The sequence below is a fragment of the Piliocolobus tephrosceles genome, chromosome 19 (assembly GCF_002776525.5).
Source record: "Piliocolobus tephrosceles isolate RC106 chromosome 19, ASM277652v3, whole genome shotgun sequence".
In the NCBI taxonomy this organism is placed as follows: Eukaryota; Metazoa; Chordata; class Mammalia; order Primates; family Cercopithecidae; genus Piliocolobus; species Piliocolobus tephrosceles.
In genome coordinates this window covers 40,542,802-40,567,194 of record NC_045452.1, presented here as the reverse complement: position 1 = coordinate 40,567,194, position 24,393 = coordinate 40,542,802, and the positions used below count along the sequence as shown (strand labels likewise).

The 24,393-nt window shown below is 45.5% G+C and overlaps 1 protein-coding gene across 4 annotated transcripts in view; it reads right to left on the bottom strand.

The window, feature by feature from the left end:
• The window catches only part of ERG (ETS transcription factor ERG), a 280,942-nt gene that overhangs the window by 194,944 nt on the left and 61,605 nt on the right, over window positions 1-24,393 (bottom strand). For 3 of the 4 annotated variants that reach the window (XM_023191587.1, XM_023191601.1, XM_023191595.1), the window contains exons 2-3: window positions 10,666-10,767; window positions 2,737-2,822 (exon numbers count right to left, since the gene is read on the bottom strand). In XM_023191587.1, coding sequence (XP_023047355.1) covers window positions 2,737-2,775 — 39 coding nt within the window. In that variant the 5' untranslated portion in view covers window positions 2,776-2,822; window positions 10,666-10,767. Of the gene's footprint in view, window positions 1-2,736; window positions 2,823-10,665; window positions 10,768-24,393 lie in introns of those variants that run through there. The other variant, XM_023191626.1, reaches the window with a different exon arrangement.

Sequence of the window (24,393 nt, the reverse complement as noted above, 5' to 3'; positions counted from 1 at the left end):
CACTTTGGGAGGCCGAGATGGGCGGATCACAAGGTCGGGAGATCGAGACCATCCTGGCTAACATGACGAAACCCCGTCTCTACTAAAAAATACAAAAAAAACTAGCCGGGCGAGGTGGCGGTGCCTGTAGTCCCAGCTACCCGGGAGGCTGAGGCAGGAGAATGGCGTGAACCCGGGAGGCGGAGCTTGCAGTGAGTGAGCTGAGATCCGGCCACAGCACTCCAGCCTGGGTGACAGAGCGAGACTCTGTCTCAAAAAAAAAAAAAAAAAAAAAAAAAAAAAAAAAAAAAAAAAAAAAAATAGATCGAGACGGGGTTTCACCATGTTAGCCACGATGGTCTTGATCTCCTGACCTCGTGATCCACCCGCCTCGGCCTCCCAAAGTGCTGGGATTACAGGCTTGAGCCACCGCGCCCGGCCAGGAAATACACATCTTTAACATAATTCTACCTTGCAGCCAATATCAGCTATTAGTAACCACACTTCTTATTGCCAATTCATCTCTCCAACACACAGAAGCCATGTGAGTTGAAATTTATTTATTTATCTTTTTTGAGACGGAAGTCTCGCTCTTTCGCCCAGGCCGGACCGCAGTGGCACAATCTCGGCTCACTGCAAGCTCTGCCTCCCGGGTTCACGCCATTCTCCTGCCTCAGCTTCCTGAGTAGCTGGGGCTACAGGCGCCCGCCACCGCGCCCTGCTAATTTTTTATATTTTCAGTAGAGATGGGGTTTCACCGTATTGGCCAGGATGGTCTCGATCTCCTGACCTCGTGATCCGCCCGCCTCAGCCCCCCAAAGTGCTGGGATTACAGGTGTGAGCCACCGTGCCCGGCCTGAAATTTATTTTTAAAAAACTCTCAGACTTACGATTTCTCAAAATTATATTTTATATATTGACATCAACCAATATGATGATACTGTATACTGACATCAACCAATATGATCAACCAATATGATGATAATAAGATAAAGCAGAGCTGAAATCACAGTTCATTCCTGAAATCAAATACAGAACATTTCTACCAACACACATTTTCAAAGATGGTGTTTTCAGGTTTGCATGGGATTGTTTCAGCTTTATGAATCAGCTATTTAAAATCTGCAATACTTTCTTGCTGACTTCATCATTTCCTTCTGGTTGCCTGGAGGGGTGGTGTGGAATGCCAATGAAATGAATTTTAGTCGCTGTCCCTCACATTCTGAACTATAGAAGATATTTATTGTCTCAACTTCCCTGTGAGCTTTTCTTTGCATTATGCAGCCTCATGGTCAGCAGACCCTAAAATTTCAAGAAAGTCTTTCTCCCACTTTACGTGGGTAGCACAGACACACTGATCAAATATGTTCCCAGCACTTCTAAAGAAACCTTATCACATTCACGAGAGATTTGCCACTTGCATTTTTTTTCTGATAAACACAACCATCATAGCCCAACAAAACATCACACAGAAATCAAATTATACTGTCCCCATGAGCATCTGCTCCTCTATGGCCTTGGGCAAAATTTAGAATTCTCGACATCCCGAGAGTTACCACAATCTCTGAAACCGCAGGAGTACCCACAAAGCTCAAGGAATGCACGGAAACTCGTATTACTTCCAATTCCATTTTCAAAGAAAGTAAATGTGCACGCATGTGAGCTGCACATGGTCCAGAATGCCTCGTCAAATGTATTGTTTTAAAATGTGTGTACGTCCACGTGTAATTGTATGTGTGGGATCTTGAAAGGCTTTTTATATTTTACTCAAAAAGATACATTTTTCAATACCACAAACTTTCCTTTCAATTATAAGCCCTTCCCATTTTCAATTAATGTTTTAGGCAAGGAATATAAATTAGTAAAACCAACCATACCGCTTAGGGAAAATGAATTAGCATGGGGAAAGTGAAGAACTGGCCGTGCAGTCAATTACTTTGGCCAGCATAGATAGAGTTGAACTAACCAGCACAGGTGTAGACAGCCTGTTTGGATAAGGTAGCTTAAGCCCTCATTTTTTCTGCAGTCTTTATCTGTGTCAAGTATATGAAAACTACCATCTCATTTCCTCCCTGTAGCTATTACCCACATGTATGTGTAGTGTCAAAATAAATGGTCAGAGTCTCTCAGGGACCTCCCTTGGCACAAGTCTCACTTCCTCACCTTCTCACCTCCAGAGCCTCAGGAAGTGCAGGTCAGAAAGCAGCCAGGGCAGCTGTGAGGTGATGGAGCGCTGAAGTGTCAGCGAGCCCAGATAAAACAACGTTCCAATATCGGAAATCCAACCATTCACCCTCTTGTCTCCTCGCTAACCCCAGGCAAGTATAAAGGAGACGGAATTAAAACAGGAGTTAGACGAATTTGGATGTGATTTCATATATTAACTCAGCAAATTTTTTTCTGAAAAGGTCCAGACAGTAAATATTTTCAGCTGGCAGCCCATATGGTCTTTGTCGATCTACTCAACTGTGCCATTATGGAGTGAAGGCAGCCACAGATGATATGGAAATGAATGCATGGGGCTGTGTTCCAATAAAGCTTTCTTTATGGACCCTGAAATGTAAAATTCATGTAATTTACACATGTTATGAAATATGCTTCTTTTGATTTTTCAACCATTTAAAAAAGTAAAAACCATTTTCTTAGCTCCTGGGCTGTGTTGGCTGACCCCTAATTAACTGCCACGTGGGCTGCTATCCATGAAAATCTAGGCGCAGAGGAAGGCAGAGCTGGCTTCCCGGCCAAGACAGGACTTACCTTGATATGAGCTGCTGGGTCCGGGACAGTCTGAATCATGTCCTTCAATAAGCCAGCCCATCTACCAGCTGTTCAGAACCTGATGGCTAGAAGACAAAAGGAACAACATAAATAATAAGAAACAACTGCATTTCTGTGTTTTATGTTCTAGCAGGACTGGACACAATTCACCAATGGCAGAAGAATCATAGCTTTGCATTAAGCATGTTTGCCTAAAGGCATCCTCCAGGTATGTGTGGTCCATGAGGTAACTAGATAACTCATCTCCCTTCCCTTGGGAAAATCACTTAAAATGAGCCCAAAAGAACCCTAGTCCGACAGGCCAGAAGAATCTAGCTCAACCTGACCCACATCACATGCAATATTCACACATCCTTCCACATGGGCAGGATCTAATGAGGGATCCATTAAAGGAAGACATGAGATTAAAACAGGACATACTTCTCTATCATACTGAGTAAACAGGACTTTGAAATCCCACCAAAACTCAGGCGATCTGCATATCCTTTTCAGCTTTGTTATTAAGTTCTTAGTAAACAGCACAGCTCCCATTCATTGAGTACTTCAGTGCCAGTTCCTTGAGTGCTAAGGGCTCCACACACATTTTCCCATTTCATTCTGACCACGACTCTGAGAGTTATCATTCCCATTGTCCAGCTGCGGACGTCAAGACTCATAAAGGTTACTGATTTGTGCAGGATCACCTGGTTAATAAGCGACAGAACCAAACCTCAAATCAGATTAGCCTATCTGACTCCAGAGCCCAAAAACATTTTGGTTTGACTTCATTAGCAGATATCAACCCATATTTTGAAGGGACATTTTAAAACATGCCTTAAATAAATTAAAGATGCCTATAATCCAGGAATTTTCCAGAAATAAATACTTAATCCAATAAATTCCCTCATTCGAATTATAAAGCAGCTTGTTCTGACCACTGTCCGTGCCCCTCCGCTTCCACCAAGCCAGTCTCCAACCTCCTTTGCTGTCCCAGGCCCTAGGGGCTGACCTCTACAGATGGGCTCAGCAGGCGCCTTGCCTCCTGGCCACCTGTCAGGGTTGCCTGACATGGCCCCTTCTGGAGAGCAGGGGTGAGAGGAGAGGGGTATCTCTTCCCCTCACCTTCCCACCACCAACACCTGCTGCTCAGCCTCCCTGGGCGCTTGGTTACAGTTCTGACTGCGGCTGGATTCTAGGGTGACCTCTTCCATCATGGGGCCCCTCCTTCCAGGCTCCAGCCTCCAGTAACTGGTCCTCAGTCAGTCTCTGGTGCTCTGCAGATCTCAGCCAAGCCATCAGTTGTCTTTTTGATACTAAAAATGCCTTTTTTGGTTTACATTTTTAGAAGCCATCACTTGCTTTTTTCACCTGTGTTTTTGTGTTTGTTTTCTTCTTTACAATGGCTCTTTGCAGTAACAAATGCAAAATAAAAATACTACGGTTACAGAACTAGAGACATTTTCAAAAGCTGTCTTTCAAATTTGCTACTAAGCATATTACTCTAGTGACAAGTGAAGCGTTCACGGGAGTCCTCCCCACATTCACATCTGCCCTTTCTGACCTCTCACGGTACAGGCACATACATTCCAACCCAATCGCCTCTCATGGAGAGTGTCATCCTCCAGATCTGCGTGCTCCACATCCGTCCTCCTGAAAGGTCTCCCTGGAGGCCTCCCAAGATGGGGAGAGCTTGGCTCGCCAAGAAGATGACATGCTGGGAACCTTAGGCAATTTTTTTTTCTATAATCAAATTTCTAGGTCTTGGGAAATAGATACTTTTACCCCCAGGCCTAGAGTAAGTCCCTCTGGGGGATGAGAGTTACTGAAATTGCGGAGGGAGTGATGTACAGTCCTGAAATTGAACCGGGAAGCAGATGAAGGTGACCCAGGCTCCTGGTGCTCTCGTGGGAAAAGAGGCTGGGAGAGGATGGGGTCTGGTTGAAGGTTTCTGGGAGCACGGGAATCCTCAACTCCCCTTATCCTAAGAGCAGCAGGTGCCCCAGGAAAACACCACTCTGCTCCTGGGGTCATTCAGCCAGGAAGGTGAGCATCTGCAAGCCATCCTGACAAAGGGAGGGCCTCCCACTGCACGACCCTGCTCTGGGGAGCACATGGCTATTTCCGTATGTCTGGGCATGCTCTCTGGGTGAGTTCACTCCGCACAGTTCCTCCCTGCTTGCACGCACATGCTGCCGCTCACAGCAGGGACTGAAGCTCGTCTCCCTCCCCTCAAACCCAGGCTGACCTGTGGCTGCCTCTGACCTGGAGAACACAGCAGAGGAAAGGTTTCGGGAGTCCCAGGCCCAGGCCTTTATGGAAGTGGGAGCTTCCCCTTCCTGCCTCCTGAAACCAAGTCCTCATACCCTCAGCAACACAGCACATGGCAGAGGACCGGGTGGGTGCCCAACGGGCCAGCCAGCACCAATGCCAGGCCTGGGAGGGGGCTGTCCTGGACGGTCCAGAGAACCATCTCTCAGATGACTACGGCCCCTGCCAACATCAGGGAGGCAGCTTCCAGCTGAGTCCAGTCAGCCCACAGAATTGTGACCAATAATAAATGGGTTGTTGTACTAAGCTGCTAGGATTTGGGGTAGTTTATTAGACATACAGGTCATTGAAACACCCTGTAAGTGTTCTAGAGGCACGGAGAAGACAGAGGGTAAATAGCTTGTTTCACTGTCACTATGGATGAGTACCAAGATGGTCCCGACACTCAACTCCTCCTGTGTCCATGCTTTTGGCCACATAACTTTGTGATTCTTCCCACTAAAGAGGTAGAATTACTTCCCAACCCTTATTTTCAGGCTGCCCATACGATCTGCTTCAGTCAACAGGATGTAGCAGAAAGACAAGCATGTCAGGTCCTAGCTGAAGCCTCAGGAGGCAGGACGTGTTCCCCTTTGCTTTTCTGTAACTTTCCACCAGCATGGGAACATGGCCAGATGCACGCGGGAGGATGAGAAGTACCTGGGGCAGAGTCACCCACCCCAATCACCCTGCCAAGACTACCTTTGATCATCCCATAGACAACCAAAACCCCAGACATGGGAGGGAAGCAACCAGACCAGCCACTAGCCAGGGCCAACCAGAATGGCCAACCCATAGGCTCATGGCTGAATAAGTGCTTACTGCTTGAAGTCACTGAAATTTGGGGAGTTTGTTACACAGCATGTTTGTGACAATAGATGACTGACATACACTTTGCCCTGTATAATCGGATTACTCAGATTGTCATTAAAACTTTTCTAGCCAGTGATAAAAGGAGACTCAAACAGGGCATTTCAAAGGAAGCCAACTTCATCCCAACACAGAGATGTATTATTTCCATTCACCTGAGACATGATCTCAAACCCTAATCCTACCCTCAAAATGGGTTTAGAAACTGAAGGATAACCAAGAAATCTCCACCAGAAGCCTCCATGGGATTCCCAGAGCCCTTCCCAGGAGCAACTGAATTCTCACTTCACATCATGCCCTGCCAGCCTCCTCGGGATTCCAAAAATTGAATCAACACCCTTGGATATCCAAGACCGCAGCCAACACCATAGAAGTTACAACAGACACTCAGTCTGTACCCAACCCAGACATAAACTTAATGAGCAACTGTTTGAGTCTCTTGTTTCTTATGGGGATATTTTGAGCACTCAGGATGCATTAAGGATAAAATGACAGGGAAGGGAATAGATAGAGATTCCAGAGGCAACACAGTCCCGAGCCTCGAGGGACTGAGATGGGAAACAGATCTGTTTCACACAGATATGAGCCGGTCAGTCCTGAGAGCAGGCAGCTAGTGGAGGTGCCCAGTGAGGCGTGTGGATATACCTAGAGGACAGAGAGAGCTGATTCATGCAGAGACAAGAGGGTGCCACCAAGGAGCCTTCATGAACAAGAAGCATGAGGACTGGAGGAAAGAGGGTGAAAGGCATGAAGCAGGGAACCTGAGTTTCTCCCAGCTGCGCCACATTAAGAGACCGATGAGCTCCTCAGACCACCCCCACCAGAGTGATCACACACCAAAGGGATTCACTCAGCATGCAGCACGACGGCACTGCCATCCTCCACACCAGGTCAGCGAAAACCCAGCGGACCTAAAGACCAGGAGAATAAAAGCTCAACCACCCTCCCCTGCCTCCTCAACCGCCCTCCCCTTCCTCCTCAACCCACACAGATCTCTGACTCTTTTTGCAGCCATTTGGGTGCCTGTTCTTTTTTACCATTTCAGAAGTATTTTATGGATTTTTTAAAGAGCACTTCTTATTTACTTTTGTGTTCCTAATGGTCATTTCTCAAATATGTAGTAGTTGGTAGCAAAACAAACCAAAACCATACTAAAAATTGTTAGGGCCGGGCGCGGTGGCTCAAGCCTGTAATCCCAGCACTTTGGGAGGCCAAGACGGGCGGATCACGAGGTCAGGAGATCGAGACCATCCTGGCTAACACGGTGAAACCCCGTCTCTACTAAAAAATACAAAAAATTAGCCGGGCGTGGTGGCGGGCGCCTGTAGTCCCAGCTACTCGGGAGGCTGAGGCAGGAGAACGGCGTAAACCCGGGAGGCGGAGCTTGCAATGAGCCTAGATGGCGCCACTGCACTCCAGCCTGGCGACAGAGCGAGAGTCTCTCAAAAAAAAAAAAAAAAAAAAATTAGTAGTTGGTGATAGTTTCATGTCACTGTAGGAGCCTTTTTATTTTCTATTTTACCTGCCTTTGAACCCTGGCAGAACTTCCCTCTATGTTGACTGAAAATCATTTCTTTAATATTTGTTTCTTGCAATAAACTAATTTGCCTAAGGTATATACTTCTATATGATTTTGTGTTTCATGATCCAGCTATATTTTATTATTGGGTATCTTAAAGAAACAAAAAAGGCCTTAACATTAACAGAATTCTACCTGTGCACCTCTTCATCTGGCTGTTTGTTCACATGCTTAACAATAAACTGTAATCATAAGAGCACAGCATTTTCCTGAGTTCTAGCAAGTTACTGAACCTAAAAGGGGGCTTGTGGGAATTCCCAATGTTGTAGCCATGTCGGACAGAGTGTAGATAACCTGAGGACCCAATACCTGCAACCAGCATCTGAAGTGAGGACAGTGTTGGGGACTCAGCCCTTAAACCTGTGAGCAAACTTCAGGCAGTCAGCATCAGAATTGAACTGAACTGTTGGACACCCAGTTGGTATCAGTGTGGAATAACTGGTTGGTACTGGCAAAAACACCATGTATTTGGTGTTGGGAAATACAAATAAAAAATTTTTAAAACCTCCAAATGATGCTCAGCAGTTCACAAAGGTGTCAGTGCAAGAGTTGACCTGTAGCTATTCTAACTGGTTAGTATGCAAGTTAAACCATTGTTTGATTATCTCCTCTGTCTACACCATCAGGCGTAGGACTGAATTGAATCGGGTGAGGATTAAATTGAATTATGCTTAAGAAAGCAAGCTCCCTCAATGCTAGGCACACAGTCAACACTAAACAAGTGGTAATCATTATTATTAAGACAGTAAAGGCCGGGTGTGGTGACTCACGCCTGTAATCCCAGCACTTTGGGAGGCCGAGGTGGGGTGGATCACAAGGTCAGCAGATCAAGACCATCCCGGCTAACACTGTGAAACCCCACCTCTACTAAAAAATACAAAAAATTAGCCAGGCATGGTGTTGGGCGCCTGTAGTCCCAGCTACTCGGGAGACTGAGGCAGGAGAATGGCGTGAAGCCAGGAGGTGGAGCTTGCAGTGAGCTGAGATTGTGCCACTGCACTCCAGCCTGGGTGACAGAGCGAGACTCCATCTCAAAAAAAAGAAAGTAAAAATATTTCAAATGGATGATTTTGATACTGTATAAAATGTTGCAACTTTTTTTTTTTTTTTTTTTTTTGAGACAGAGTCTTGCTCTGTCACTCGGGCTGGTATACAGTGGCACAATCTTGGCTCACTGCAACCTCCACCTTCCAGGTTCCAGTGGCTCTCCTGCCTCAGCCTCCCGAGTAGCTGGGATTACAGGCATGTGCTACCATGCCCGGCTAAATAAAATGTTGCAACTTTTTAAGAAAAACAATTCTCAATAAATAAATTGATAATTTTCATAAAAGCCCTTTGTCAATGGACTAAAAACACCCTTAATTTAGAAATGTATTTTTTAGTTTTAAGATAACTAGTCATTCAGAGAAAGCACTTAAGGCAAAATGGCTCTAAGCAATTTAGTATTCATAGAAATGAATCCATTCCTTGAAAGCATTGGTCGCTGGGTGCACTTGTCCTGGATGAGCAGACATTAGGCAAATCAGTCTTTCACCAGCAAACCCTGCCATAAGAACTGCACAGGCCTGACTCCTGCCAAGCACACCAGGCCCCTGAATGGGGCAGAGGCTTCCCGTAAGGAGCAGGAAGGAGGCAGGGAGAAATGCAGGGCCCGTGATTTAAGGAGGCTCTCCCTCTCAGGCTCATGCAAGTTCAGGATCAGTACCTAAAGGGGAGCACCACCCGAAATCCTGTGCCCCAGTTGCCTTAACCCAGTCCAGTCCTGGCTCCTGTACTTCAAAGTTAAGAAGGGAATACCAGCAGGAGGCAGAAGACAGCATGAAAATCTGAATGCACCTCTACATTTATCTAAAAATAAGAAACTGGACTTCTTCAGTAGGAAATGGCTCATCTTTCCAAATGAATAAAAATACTTACAGCCATGGGTTGAATTATATCAATTCTCTCCCCCGATTCATGCATTGGAGTACTAACCTCCGGTCTCTTGGGATGTGATGATAGAGAGGTAGGGCCTTTACAGAGGTCATTAGTGACCTAATCCAACATGACTGACACACTTACAAAAAAAAGGACAAGATTTAAACACAGACCTGTATAGAAGGATGATGGTGTGAAGACACAGGGAAAAGACCAAAGAGGCCTGGAACAGATTTCCCTCAAAGCCCTCAGAGGGAACCACTTGGGCTGACACCTTGATCTTGGACATCCAGCCTCCAGAATAGCCAGACGGTGAATTTCTGTTGTTTTAAGCTACCCAGTTTGTGGCACTTTGTTACAACAGCACTGGGAGAGGAAAACACCTCTCTTAAGGGACTTACTAAAGTCACTTAACTGATGCAAACTAGAGGCCTCACGGTGGGGACATGGCCTCGGGAGCCACATTCATTTTAGTCGCACCATTTCTCACTGAATGCTGACCCTGGTCAAGGCATGTCTCAGGCTCCATGGACTGCTATTCCTTCTACTAAACGACCCTGGCTTCATTCTGGCAAGGGAGGGACTCTTACATTCTGTGGCCTGCATGAGTATCATGTGAGCACCCCCATAAGCTTGATCCCTGCAGGGCTTCTCCAAGGGAGTCCTACCATTCCTGCCGGCCTCAGGGGTGCACCTTAGAGACAGGGTGCTGACCCTCTCCTTCTCCAACTGGATTTTATTTTTATTTTGTGGCACGTTTTGTGAATACAAAGATTCACTGCCTGGGTGTGCCCCTTGAAAGAGGGTTTCAATTGCATTCAGGTGAAATAACCACAAAATAACTATAAGCCAAATGTAGTAGTGTGATAGAAAAATGGAAAGATCGTAAAAGCACCAGTCCGTAGACACCACGCCTCTGGTTCCTCTGGAAAAGGAAGAGAGTAGATGGTGATGGAGAAAAGAGGGGCTGGTGAAGACCACAGAACCGAGAAGGCAGTAATTCTAAAATCTCCACACTGTAGGGCCAGGAACAGGAACATTGCTGGGCAATGGGGCCTCTTTTCTGGGGGGAAGTCAAGGGTGTCATGTAGAACCAACATAATTCATCCAAGTACAGCAAAGAATCCAGAAATGGTCTGTGGAGGTTTGGAACCATAAACATCAAATAGTAGAGATAAAAATATTTACATATCCACATTTTTAAAAAAGGGTCCTGACTAGGCAGCATAGGATTATTCGGATTCTGTTCGTTTTACCTTTAATTGCCCTTGGTTCTGTCATCTTTTTTCTCTGTGAGTCATCTGTCTTGCTTTTGGTCAGCACGGCTTTCCTCGGGTCTCCAAAGATCCTGGAATAACCTGAATATAAGTTCAAGAATATTAAACCTTATTGTGTTTTCAAATATGAATGCCAGGGATCAACTGTACATGTACTGACAAAAACCTATTTCTTAAACATTATTTTACAATATCCTAAAAGGGGAAAGAACTTAAATCCTTCCCTTTAAAAAAAAAAAGAGGGGGCAACATTCCTGTCCTCTGAGGGAAGCCCAGCATTATGAATCAAAAATTGGGAGTGAAATCAAGGCCAAGCCTAACTGTCACGCTGAAGCACACATACACTTTTACGCAGCAAATATTTTGAAAATGTTTTCTTTTCCTTACAGCCCCCAGCTTTGGTAATAATGGCTTCCCCAGATCATTCTGTTAGCACTTTCTGCTGCTCAGAACAGGGTAGTGGGATTTAGAATTTAGAAAACATTCTGCGAACTGTAATTAAGCAATTGTCTTAGTCCCAGAAAAGGAACAACCCTCTTACTTTGTAAATGCTAGGACGACCCGTATTTTTTTTTAAATCTTAGAACACTAACAAGCTAAAAAGATAGAAAGAAAAGAAATCTTTCTTACAATATGCCTGCTAGCACAGCTTCAAAATCCAGTCTCTCTCTCTCTCTCTCTTTTTTTTTTTAGATACGGGAATTTCTTAAACAACTTTCCAAGTAAAACATTCAATCCCAAAATACTATATTTAGTAGAATCCCTACAACACGATAAATTGTAAATGGCATCTGTTTCCACTGAAAATGTTTTTAAATTAGAAAACATCTTAAGTACTGCATCAAATCAATATTCGTAATGGGCAGAATTATTTCTAAATGGTTCCACAGGCCAGTTGACACTCCCACTCTACTTAGGAAGCTCCCAGCCTACTCCACCTGAAGTCTTTCAAACCTATGCATACAAATTACCCAAATGTCACAGAAAAGCATTTGTTGTGATACAGAAAATACAACATAACATTATTGGGGGGAAAAATCAGTATACAAAACCATGTACATAATATCATCCCAATATTGCACAAAGAAAAAAAATAAATGGATGAAAGAAAGGAGGGAAGGCAGGAAAGGAAAGAGGATGAACTGAGAGAAGTTATCAAAATGGTTAATAACCATGGTCTTAGGCTTTCCAGTGTGAAATAGGAGTTCTTATTTTCTTCTTTTTAAAATCTTTCTAAAATTATTTTTTAAACCAACTAATAAAATTACATATATATATATATATATTTACTGTGTACAACATCACGTTTTGAAATATATATACATGTTGGAATGGCTGAAGTAAGCTAATTAACATCTGCATTACCTCACTGATTTGTTTTTCTAAGACCACCAGAGTGGGCACAAAAGAACCACCGAGTAGGCAAGGCTAAAAGCAAAACTCCAAATTTATTCTTTGGTCATCTAGCTTCAGGGACCAGAGCTCGGGGTGGGGGGGGTGGGGTGGAGTTTCTAATACAGTCCCGACAAGAGTGGGGGCTGAGAAAGCCCGCCCCTGGCGCATCTGCTGGGAGCGACTTTTCTAGGAGTGGAAGGGCAATAGGCGGGGCACGGGCATGTCGGGGGAGGGGGGGCGCTCCGCAGGTGCCACCAGGTAAATCTTGGTCTCCTCAGATTGACATCACCTGGTGCATGCCTGGTTAATCTGCACCTTCCCGGGCATCAGCTGCATTCTCGCACACACGGGAAGAGTTGGTGGTGAAGAAGAACCCGGAAGTGCACCATCCTGCCTCCGTTCGTCCAAACAGTCCAACCTTTAATTGATAATAGTGATAAAGGGGCACCGTGGTCTGTCTGGCTACTTCCTGCTGTTAAGGGGCGTCGTCAAGGTCGGGGCCCATGGTTGGTATTTGGACGTATGGATGAAGAATAAAATAAGGCACAGTATTAGTATAGGAATGAGGAATGGAAGCATTTGTTGGAATATGGGCAAAACCCAGAAGGATGTTCCTGGCAAGGTTGGGGAGTATGAGATAGTTAAGAAAATTTAGTAAGTTTCAGGCGAGTGGGGGAAAGCCAAACTGATTTCCACTGATTGCTTTCGGTAGGGGCCCTTTTAAGCTGGGAATGAGGAACCAGTGTGCAAAGTAGTTGTTGGCCAGGCAGCAATTAAGGAGTGGAGTTTTTTTCGTGGAGTGGATGGCTTTTCCCTTACTCCTACTACAGAGATATTGGATGGAAGGCTAGGTCCAGAGAAGGACGGCAAAACAGAATAGGTAGCCTCGCTGTTGATTAAAAAATTGTCTTACCCACTACCAGGAGAGTTACCCGCGGCTCAGCGAGCGTGATGGGGGTCCCCGAGTCTCGGCACCTTCAGTTGTCGTCGTCCAGATGTAGGAGCTGGAAGGAGCTCCCAGGATCCTGGGAAAGGGGGTCACGTGGAGACGCAACACCTGTTCTCAGGGTGGGGCAATCAGACTTCCAGTTTCCTCCCTGCTGGCAAGCAGGGTAGGGGGTTGCTGGTGGACGAGGGTTAGGACATTCACTGGCCTAATGTCCTGATGCCTTGCACTTATAGCAAGGCTGCATTGGGGCTCGGAGACCCTGCGGACACCTGTTGGCATAGTGTCCTGCCTTGCCGCACTTACATAGCAGGCTCTTTTTGCAGCCTTGGAGTCTGTGGGGTGTGTGCTCTCTGGCCTGGGGTTACGACTGGGCTGTAAAGCCGCTGCTAGGATCTGAACCTTCTGTTCAAGGCGAGCTTGCCATCTCCTCTCTGGAGTTATAGACCTTAAAGGCTAATTTAACTAGGTCTTGTATTGGTGTCTGAGGACCATCCTCTACCTTTTGAAGTTTTTTTTACGAATGTCAGGAGCTGATTGAGAAATGAAATAAGATGCCAAAATGGTGGCCCCTGTGGGGGAGGCCGGATCTAACCGGGTATATTGGGTTAGAACCTCAGTCAGTTTAGGGTAGAGGTTAGGATAACCTGGAGGTCATGCCAAGTTAAGTCATAGGCCTGACAAAGGTGTCTAAATTCCTTTATGTATATGGTAGGATTAGCTGAGAAATCACCTAAACGCTTCTCAATTTTGGAAAGATCGGCCAATGAAAAAGGGACATGTACTCTGACTACCCCCTCCGCCCCTACAGGTGCTAACACTGTAGGAGGGTGTGGGCAGAGATAGGGGACTCAAGACAGCCAGTTGGGGGCCTTGAAGGAGGCACAGGACCGAGTGGATTACTAGTAGATAAGAAGGAGGAAGGAAGAGTCTGGGCAGGAAGGGAGGGGGTGGAGAGAAGGAGGAGTACAGGGACGAGAGCTTAAGGCCCAAAAGCCTTGTACGTAATTAATTTCGGACCACTTGCCTAGCCGCTGGCAGAAATTGCTGAGGTCGATCATGCCACAGTGGAAAGGAAAATTAACCGCTTTCTCCTAAGGTCTTGTTCGAGCTGTAAGGTTTTTAAATTGGCTAGGAGGCACCCTAACGGGGTGCTCTTTGGAAATTTGGACTGGGGGTTTCCCATTTGTTTCCTCTTTACGGACACACAATGGACACAATGGAAATGGAAGTGGATCTCTGCCTGGCTTCAAAGCGTCCTTTGGAACCAGCAGAGACAGACTGGAGGCTCTTGAAGCCAAAGTGGAGATTACCTTCAGGCAGACGTCTCCGTCCTGAACGGGGTCTCCCAAGCCACTTGGTGGCTCAAAATGGACCTCGGACCTGCGCAGGATTTTGGCCGAGGGAGGTAAAGAGGAGACAAGGGCACTTACCCCAGAGAGGCCGTGAGAGTGAGGGAAGCGGGTCTCAGGTCCTGGTCCGTCCGCGGCGTGGAACGAGGAGGAGGAGGAGGCTCCCCGGACCCTGGGGGCCCTGAGGAGGGGTCTCCTCCCGGGTTCGGCACCAACTGATTTTTCTAAGACCACCAGAGTGGGCACAAAAGAACCAGCGAGTAGGCAAGGCTAAAAGCAAAACTGCAAATTTATTCTTTGGTCATCTAGCTTCAGCGACCGGAGCTGGGGTGGGGGGGGGTGGAGTTTCTAATACAGTCCGGACAAGAGTGGGGGCTGAGAAAGCCCACCCCCGGCGCATCTGCTGGGAGCGACTTCTCTAGGAGTGGAAGGGCAATAGGCGGGGCACGGGCATGTCGGGGGAGGGGGGGGGGCGCTCCGCAGGTGCCACCAGGTAAATCTTGGTCTCCTCGGATTGACATCACCTGGTGCATGCCTGATTAATCTGCACCTTCCCGGGCATCAGCTGCATTCTCGCACACACGGGAAGAGTTGGTGGTGAAGAAGAACCCGGAAGTGCACCATCCTGCCTCCGTTAGTCCAAACACTCACATATTTCGTTTTTATGGTGAGAACACTTGAAATCTACTCTTACTGATTTTCAAGAATATAATGCATCGTTATTAACTGCAGTCAATAGATCATAGGTCTATTCAAGTTCAAGTCATAGATCTCTTGAAATTACTCCTCCTGTCTAACTGTAATTTTGTGTCCTTTGACCAACATCTCCCCAGTTCCCCTACACTCGACATCACTAATTATCAAGGACATACAAATCAAAAGCATGATGAGTGTCATCTCACAGCTGTTAGAATGGCCATTATCAAAAAGACAAGTGCCGGTGGGGATGTGGAAAATGGGAACTCTTGCCCACCGTTGGTGGGAATGTAGATCAGTACAGTCATTATGGAAAACCGTATGGAGGTTCCTCAAAAACACAAAGATCAATTACAAATCAAAATACTATATGTTTTACAAATGTATTACAAATCAATTTTGTATGTATTACAAATCAAAATACTACATGACTGCTGACAATCCCACTCTGGGGATAGATCCAAAGAAAATGGAAAATGAAATCAGTATGTCAAAGAGGTACCAGTACTCCCACATTCACTACGGCATTATTCACAGCAGACAAGGTATGGCATCAACCTAAGTGTCCATCAACATAAACGCCCATAAAGAAATGCAGTGCACATACACAATGGAATGCTACTCAGCGTTTAGAGGAGAAATCCTGTCATTTGTGACAACATGAACGAACCTGGAGAACTTTATGCTAAGCGAAATAAGCCAGGCACAGAAAGACATATAGTGCACCCTCTCACTTATACAAAGCACCTGAAAAGTTGAACTCCTATTTCCTTCTTTATAGTTTTGTGTATTTTCCAAATGTTCTAAACCAAAAATATTCATCTTTATAATCAGGGGAGAAAACTAAGGAAAAATAATTTTATAATCCTAAACATGCTTTTAAAGCATTCATTTCACTGTAATGTGTTCTTTTCCCATCCAGCCGTACATGGGCCGAAGGAGCTGGCCTTCCCTGCTCGGTGGCCTGATGTTCAAGGGGACGGGAAGAGGGGGACGGCAGAGGGGGACGGTGAAGTAGATCATGCTTTGCAAAGCTGTGCAAATCCTGAGTTAATAAACCTGTTCCCAAAATCCAAAAGCCAATATTGACTATTGCTTGGTTAACTGTTTTGCATGGATAAGTGGTTAAAGGGGTATTTGGTTTCCAATTTCTGCAAAGGGAATAAGAGTTTTAAAGGCATGAACTAAGATTTCACATACCATGCTATTCTATAGTAGGTTTTTGTGCCAAAACCTCTACTAGGCTGAAAGAATAATTTAATTTATGGTTGAGACACTGTCGGGCCGGATTTAAAGCCCAGAGTCAAGCCCAGAGAGGATTCTCTTAAATATGTGCAATGGGTATTTTTAAATTAGCACTATGGCATCATTAATATTTCATTTATCCTGAGAGCATTTACCTGACAACGTAAATTATCCGTGACACAGCTGAGAAGCCACAAAGGATCCAAAAAGATGTCACAAAGTCCAGGAAGAGAAGCTGTGCCAGAGAAAGGCACACTACCAGCCACGTGAGGTAACAGCTGGCCTCATCAAAGCAACAAAGTCAGAAAATTATGTAAACCAGACTCAAGAACTCAAAAAATACAGCCATTAGAGAACTCTGGTCAGAGTGCAAACTGCTCAACCCAGCTCAATTGCCCCTGGTCCAGCAACGGCAGAAAGTCAAGGTCAAGGAGTCACATGACCTGCCAGAGACCCCTCCCCACCAACCCCCAGCCCTGCCCCTGGCCAGTGGGACAACCCACATCACCCCTGGGATTCAGTGTTCAACCAAGCTCTGTGTTCTGTGTGGGGAGGGAAAAGAAGGCACCGGATCATCAGGAAATGTGGACTGGAAATGGCCAAAGCTAAGCACATCTGAGTACCTGAAGGGTAAGTTTAATGTGTCAAAGCAGCCGTGGTGAGGCAGAAAGAACCTTGAGTTTGGAGCCCCACGTTTGTGCGGACCCACTAGCAGCCAACGAAGCCTCCCTCAGCCTCAGTTTGCTCATCTGAAAACTGGGAGGAAGAGGCTCTGACTCCAGAGAGGTGGTGCAAGTCCAGTGAAACAGGGTTGCTGAAGGTCCGGATGGACAGAGGCAAAGCATTGTCTTCTGTTTTTGTTTTTGTTTTGATGCAGGATTCTCTCTGTCATCCGGGCTGGTATGCAGGGGTGCCAACAGCTCACTGCAACCTGGACCTCCCTGGCTCAAGTGATCCTCCTGCCTCAGCCACCCGAGTAGCTCAGACTATAGGAAAAAGAGCCATGCACCACTGTGCCTGGCTAATTTTTTTAAAAAAATTTTTTGAGACGTGAGAACTCACTATGTTGTCCAGGCTGATCTCAAACTCCTAGCCTCAAGCAATCCTCCTCCCTCAGCCTCCCAAAGTGCTTGGATTAGAGGGGTGAGCCACCATGCCCTGCAAAGGCATTGTTAAACTCAGGAACGAATGACCGCCTTGTTCCCCAAAAACACTAGGCAAGAGAACCACTCTCTATGCACAGATCTCCCTGGCCACCACGTGTACGCAGCAGTGAATATTCCATAGGTGGAATTGGCTACTGTGAAGAAAGAAAACTCCAGAAAAAGTGCCCTCACTCCAGGAAGTAACCTGGACCTCACATGGGTGACAGCAGCCTGGGGAGAAGGCTGCATTGCCAGCAGCAATGCCAAGGACAGAGCGGCAGCAGTCATCCATCCCCACAGTCATAGCGGACACAGCCACGGAGCAGCCTGCTTTTATGTGTCAAAGCAGCTGTGGTGAGGCAGAAAGTCCATTTATAGCCACACACAGGTGGCAATGGCAGCAGACACAAATGGCTGCCCTTCTTCCCTTATAGAAGGAAATATACTTTTGCTTGGGTGTTCTGCCTGCCCCCACATGACCCACGGAGGATGACCAGCCCCAACACCCGTGTAAATCCTATCACTGGGCACCATCTCTTCTCACCACTAATTGGTTTAGGGAAGGGCATATGATATAATTCTGGTCAATCTAACACTCAGGAGAGCGGGCTAGAGGACTTCTAGGAAAAGTACTGGCTGATGAAGAAAGGCCATAGAGTAGTAGTCCTGTCTGTGAGGCACCTGGAACTGTGAGAGCCATCCCAGGACCATGACAAGAGGTCACCTGAGGATAAAACCGATACACTGTGGATGTCTAGGGGAAAGGAGGGAAGTCCTTGTGTTTCTACTAACAGTTGGAAAGAGTATTAACCAGCTCTGAAGGCATCTCATGACATGGCATCTAGGCACATCAAAGGCATTTTCCTTGTTAACTAAACCATTTTGAATTGGGCTTATTTTTGTTGTTATTGTTATTACTGGCAGTAAAAGTATCCCATACACTCCAGTACCCACGTTCAAAAAAGTCGCTTTCAGCTCTTTTACCATCTGTATCCATACTCACACAGACATGCTGAATATGCTTTCAGTTCTAATTTTAAAATAAAGTGATCTGCTGGAAATTAGCTCAGCTCATAGATCTCCATACTTACAACACTATATCTAAGAATTAGGAAATAAATAACTATTACCAATGATAAGTGGCCTATCTCAGTCTATGCACATGTTGAGTGTCCAGGTACTGGAGGAGGCATGGAAACTCCGCTCAATAAACAAAGGGTATGATGTGGACGTTATGCTTTTAATTAAATTACTGAGTGGAGGCAGAATGTGGTGAGGGTCACAAGAGAGGTACCAAAGATGCAGCAACAGAGCAGTTGATGGGCACTTAGCATTTCAATAAGTGGGAATAGGGAGAGCATGAAAGGTGGAGGAAATAGATGAGGAGAGGGAAGAAGGGAAGTGTTCTCCAAAGAAGCACGCTGCAGGGAAAGAGTCTTTCACCTTTATGTTCCCACAAGGCACAGAGTATGAGCTCAGAAATGTTGAATGATTTGTCTCTACAATTAAGGGATGATTTCACTGATAATATTGTCTTCTTCCATGATCTAAATTCAACCTGCCCTTCAAATCCATTCATTCATACAATTGTTCATCCATCCATCCATCCATCTGTCCATCCACCCATCGACCCATCCATCCATGTAGTCATCCATCCATCCACCCATCCATCCATCCCACACTGAGTTCCCTCCATGTGCCAAGTGCTGAGTTAAACACTAATTAGGGATGGGCTTTGCCAATGAGTTCAGAGTCTAGTGAGAGAGACAGAGTCGTAAAGAAAAAATCACAAATGCCAACTCCCACATTGCCTTTCTTGATCCCCGATGCCAGAGTGTAGCCTGGTTGGGCATCACAATCAGCTGGAGAGCTTTTTAAAAACAGGAACTCTGCAATCTTTCCTCTTTTTTCTTTATTGGAAGGTCCAGGGGTGAAGGGGGCAAAAGAGTCTAAGTGGGAGTTAGGGAGGCAGAAGAGGATTAAAAGACAGTGTCTGAAATATTTTCAGACTGAGCAGGAAAAGGAAAACAGCCAAGAACACAAGAGGAACAAGCAGTCAGAGCATAAGGAGGAAACTAGGAAAGATCTAAGTCATGGAAGCCAAGGAAGGACATTCAGTAAGATGGAAAGTTCAGTGCCGCATCTGCAGAAAGATTAATGTCCAGGAGAAAGTAATTCAACCAACCATATGCATTGAGAACAGGTCCTGGATTTGGCAACTTCAAACCTCTTGCGGTCCTCTAAAAAATGTTGTAGGAGCCTGAGAGCAGTAAGTTGGTTTCCAAATGGCTCGGTCGTCAAAGACAGGGAGGATATGCAAAGGGCAATGCAGGCTACTCACGGAAGGAGTGGAGCAACAAAGTTAGGGAGGGAGTGGCAGTTCAAAGAAAAGCACTAATGCCACAGGGTGCAGTGGCTCATGCCTGTAATCCCAGCACTTTAAGTCAGGAGTTCAAGACCAACATGGTGAAACCAACACGGTGAAACCTCATCTCTACTAAAACACAAAAATTAGCCGGGCATGGTTGTGGGCACCTGTAATCCCAGCTACTCAGGAGGCTGAGGCAGGAGAATTACTTGAGCCCGGGAGCCTGCGGTTGCAGTGAGCTGAGATCACACCACTGCACTCCAGGCTGGGAGACAGAGTGAGGCTCCTGAAAACAAACCAACCAACAAACAAAACCAAAAAACAACGAAAACAAAAACGATGCTGGGCATTTACTGTACTTCAGAAATTACTAGTAGCTAGGGATGCACCAGTGTACAAGACTCAGTATTGCCCTCAAGGCATTTATAAACCAATGAAAAGAAGGTTTATCTTATTTGCTCAGTCTGTTTGAAGGATGAGAAAAGAAGTTATGTTTATACACAGGATAAAGGGAGCCAGTGGAGTAGAGGAGATAGAGATTCTAGAGCCAGGGGACCTAAAGATGTCAGTGTCCAGGGAAGAGGTAGAGGAAACACCATGGTTCACAGCACAATGGCGGGGTCAGTTCTGGCAGGAAGGTGGGACCCCACTGTCTCAGAAGGGGTGTGCTGCCAGATGGCTAACAACCAGCTCTCACAGGAAAACTCATGATTTAAAGCACTCGGTCATTTCTATGGAGTCAATATTTCCATCATGGACAATTGCAAGGAACCCAGGGGAGTCCCTGAATGCAGAGTTGGGAAAAGATGTGCTCTAACGCATCACTGCCGGTTCTAGTGAGTTGGGAGGAGCCAAGCACACATGGGCTCCAGAAGCCAAGAGAAACCAAGGAGCCTGGAACTGCTGATAAGAAAAGGGTGTTCAGAGGAAAGCTGTGAAGCCAGCATAACCAGCTGCTCTTCTAGGCGCTGAGACCCTGTAAGGAGAGGAGAAACCAGGGAGGCAGAGTTCCGAATCTGGAAAAGCGGCAGGCTTGGGTGCTCTTCAGTTACTTCTACTTGAGCAATTTTGCTTCCTAAATCTGGTTAATAGCCCAAAATGTGGGCTACTTACTGTTATCTCCCTTCACTCTGTGTGTGTGTGTGTGTGTGTGTGTGTGTGCTTTTCCTATGTAAATTGCTGCATCACTAACTCTCCTATACTTTAGAATTCAGTGAGGCAATCCTTAGAACCTTACACAATTCCCTAAAGGGTCCCCTGTTACTTACTCTAAGTCACAGAGAAATGTTGAACATTTAAACCATTAAAGTACAGTTTTGCTGGAAGAAAATCTCAAGTGTCTCCATGAATCATGCCTGAGCCATGTATTGGCCATGACCATACACTTCTTGTCAGTCTTGTTCCATTTGGTTGTTATTGTGGTTTGGTTTCATTTCATTTTGCTTTGGAGGGTCAACCTTTCTTCCATTCATGACGTTCAATCAACCTTTCTCCCCAGTCCATGTCCCCATGTTTTTTTTGTCAGGAGATAGCAAAATAAACACAGGTATTAATGTGCCTGTGGGCACCAGTCTGTAAAGTCCAAGATGTTCTTGGACCCAAGTAAACTTTCAGTTCTTTCTCAGCCATGCCATTTTGCATGTGAAAGCATTCGAGCTCATCTCAGAGTTGAGGATGTGGCTGCCAGCTTCTACCAGAACAAAACACACAGCAGCAAAACAGCGCAATGCCCCTCAGTGTGGGAACCAGGGTCTACCTGGGGCCCCCCGTAAAAATGAGAGATTTGAAGGAAAACAGACTGCATTTGAAAGGCAGATGACATCAAGCAAGTAAAAACAACTACAAATATGACTTCTCTCCCGCTTTACACTGAGCCTTCTGTTCAAGAAAACACATTTACCGGGGATTTTTTCCTTAAGCTCAACTGGAAAAACAAACATTTAGTCATTTTACAAGAGCAGACAACTGAAAAGCAAGCCACAGATTAAACAAGCATTATGTATTTCTAAGAAAGTTCATCAAACACAATATATCTTTGAGAATATAATCTTGAAGTCGGTTTTAGAGGCAAATTTGACCTTCAAAATGAATTTTGTCTTGATATAATTACAAGGTCAAATCTCAAAGAAGCAAATGTATAGATAACCATCTTTGCAATGAGATCTGTTTTATATTTTCAAATGAACAATACTGGACAGAAAAAAATACATAATTACTTCTGAGGTTGTATATAAAATACCCAATTGGCAATTAATCAATATCATATTAGCATCTCAGTATTTTAGATACAGCAAAATTCCTAAGTACAAAATAATCTATAATAGAATGAAAATGACAAGTTATATTAATAGAGAGATTACATGTAAGAGACTTTATTACAAGTTATCATTTTTTAGATAAAATTTACTCTTTCAGCATCCCTTTGATACTTGTAGGAGGCAGATATAGTATAGAGAGGCAAATAGAGGTGAGAACCTTTCCTAGGAAAAATCAAGCAGCATTAAAAGCAGAAAGAAAAAAGAAAAATATTTCAGATTCTCAATTCTGTATATCACATTGTTGAAAAAAAAAAAAAAAACTTGCCAAATACTTAGAGAATACCAACGGGATAAGGTTTCCTTGTGCTCCTTAAGGATGGGGAATTTCAAAGAACCATGAACTCATGAAAATAGTTCTATACCCATCGGCTTTGCCAAAAACACTTTGGGATTTCAGTGATGAGTACTGAGCCACCAGGAGCACTGAAATCAGGTTTTCCATTTCCACTGAGTTTTGGCTGGTTTATGAGGATTGCACAAAGATCACCTCATTTGTACTGGACACACTTGGGAAATAAACATTTTAAAATCATGCTTGATATTTAAAATAGAAATCATGAGCCCCGCCACAAGCGTGCTTCCCCTACACTCAGGATGTGAGGTTGACAACATGCCTCCCCATTAACCTGTGAAGCCTCACAGGTATGCACTGCATCTGTGTAGAATTTTCCATGGACTCCATCATCAATGCATCCTTTAATAAGTATGAACTGAGCGCTCACCCCATGCACAGAGCTGTGGACGGGGCCATACGGGACAGAAAAGTACCCAAGGTGTGTCTCTCACTCCCAAAGAGCCTACATGCCTTGCAGGAGAGGAAGCCTGCGGACCCCGGTTTTGTGATGCAGGTGAAGAGTACACATAGCTGCTCCAGTAAGAAGAACTGGAATCATTTGAAGGAGAGGAAAAGAGGGTGTTTCAACCTTGAATAGCAGAACCCAGATCATGAAAAATTGGAAGAACTTCTATGGACATCAGAGAGGAAGGTGATCCAGACGAAAACAATAACTCAGGCAAAACAGAAATCAAGTGCAGCTTACAGAAGACTCTGTACAGGGAGCCAACACAGCTACCTCACGTGAGGAGTCAATGAGACCATTTAATAGAAGCCCCTGTTGAAACTGTAAAAACGATTTTGCCATCTTGGTCATCTCCTGAGATGGTTGAGAAGGGATTTGCAAAGCAAAAGAAAAAAAAAAAAAAAGAGCTGAGGGGTTTTTCACAATGGCCTGGAACAGAGAGGGTGGAGAGAAACCAGACAAGTCTCTCAGGCAGAAGTTCCAGAAAAATGAAGAAGCAGGACAGACCGAGGCAAGAGGGAGATGGCGGGCGCCTTGGTTGGACTATGAGGGTTTGTGTGGATCTCAAAGGGCCAGGCTGTGGGGAGAGTCTAGACTTTCAGGCTAGGAAGCCTGAATCTTGTTGTGAAAATAGCTGAGGTCTTTGGAGCACTTGCTAAGCAAAGTTTCCCAAAGAGGCTGCTGGGATGATTTATGAGGCAGGAGGCTACAGGGAGGGAAGGCCAGAGGCAGAGAGGTCAGTTCCAGGATGGCTGCCACGGTCCAGCCCAAGGTAATGAAGATGGGGAAGCCTCAGAATGCAGGAGACAGGGTGGAGATGAGAAGACATGTCAGAGCCTGGTGGCCAATGAAGCACAGAAGGTGCAGGGAAGAGAGGAGAGCAGAAAGGAAAGGCAGGAAAGGTGGGTCTCAGTGAAAATGGGGAGTTCTGTTTCAGCCCCAAGAATGAGCATGTGCATCCTTGGACCCCAGGCCTGTGAGGTTGGCCAGTGGAAGCCCGGGAGCTCTGCTTAGTCAGGGTCTCGGATTGGTACTCCTGCTGGGGCCACCTCAGAGCAGAAGCAGGGCAGGAGTGGTGGGGGCTGGCTCTGGAGTGTTCTGCCTTTAAAGAACAACAAGACTTTCCAGAGGCAGTGTGTAGGGTTTAAGATGGAGACTGTGATAACAAATAGAGAGAGGTGAAAGAGCTTCTCAGTGACAGGGGGAGAGGGTCCGCACCTGCCGGACAGAGCCTTCCTGGAGGGCAGAACCTCGCTGGCCATCTGGTTTTCCACACACCTGCCTGGTGAACCAACACACCACTAGGGGTTTCTTTTCTTGCTTGAAATGTCATTGAGTTTTCCATTTTTTTTCTTTTGCTGAGAAAGGCACAATTAAGTACCAGAATTTTCTTTGCTGGCCTAGCCTTCTGGAATCTGAACAGGTTTTGCAATCCCAGGACC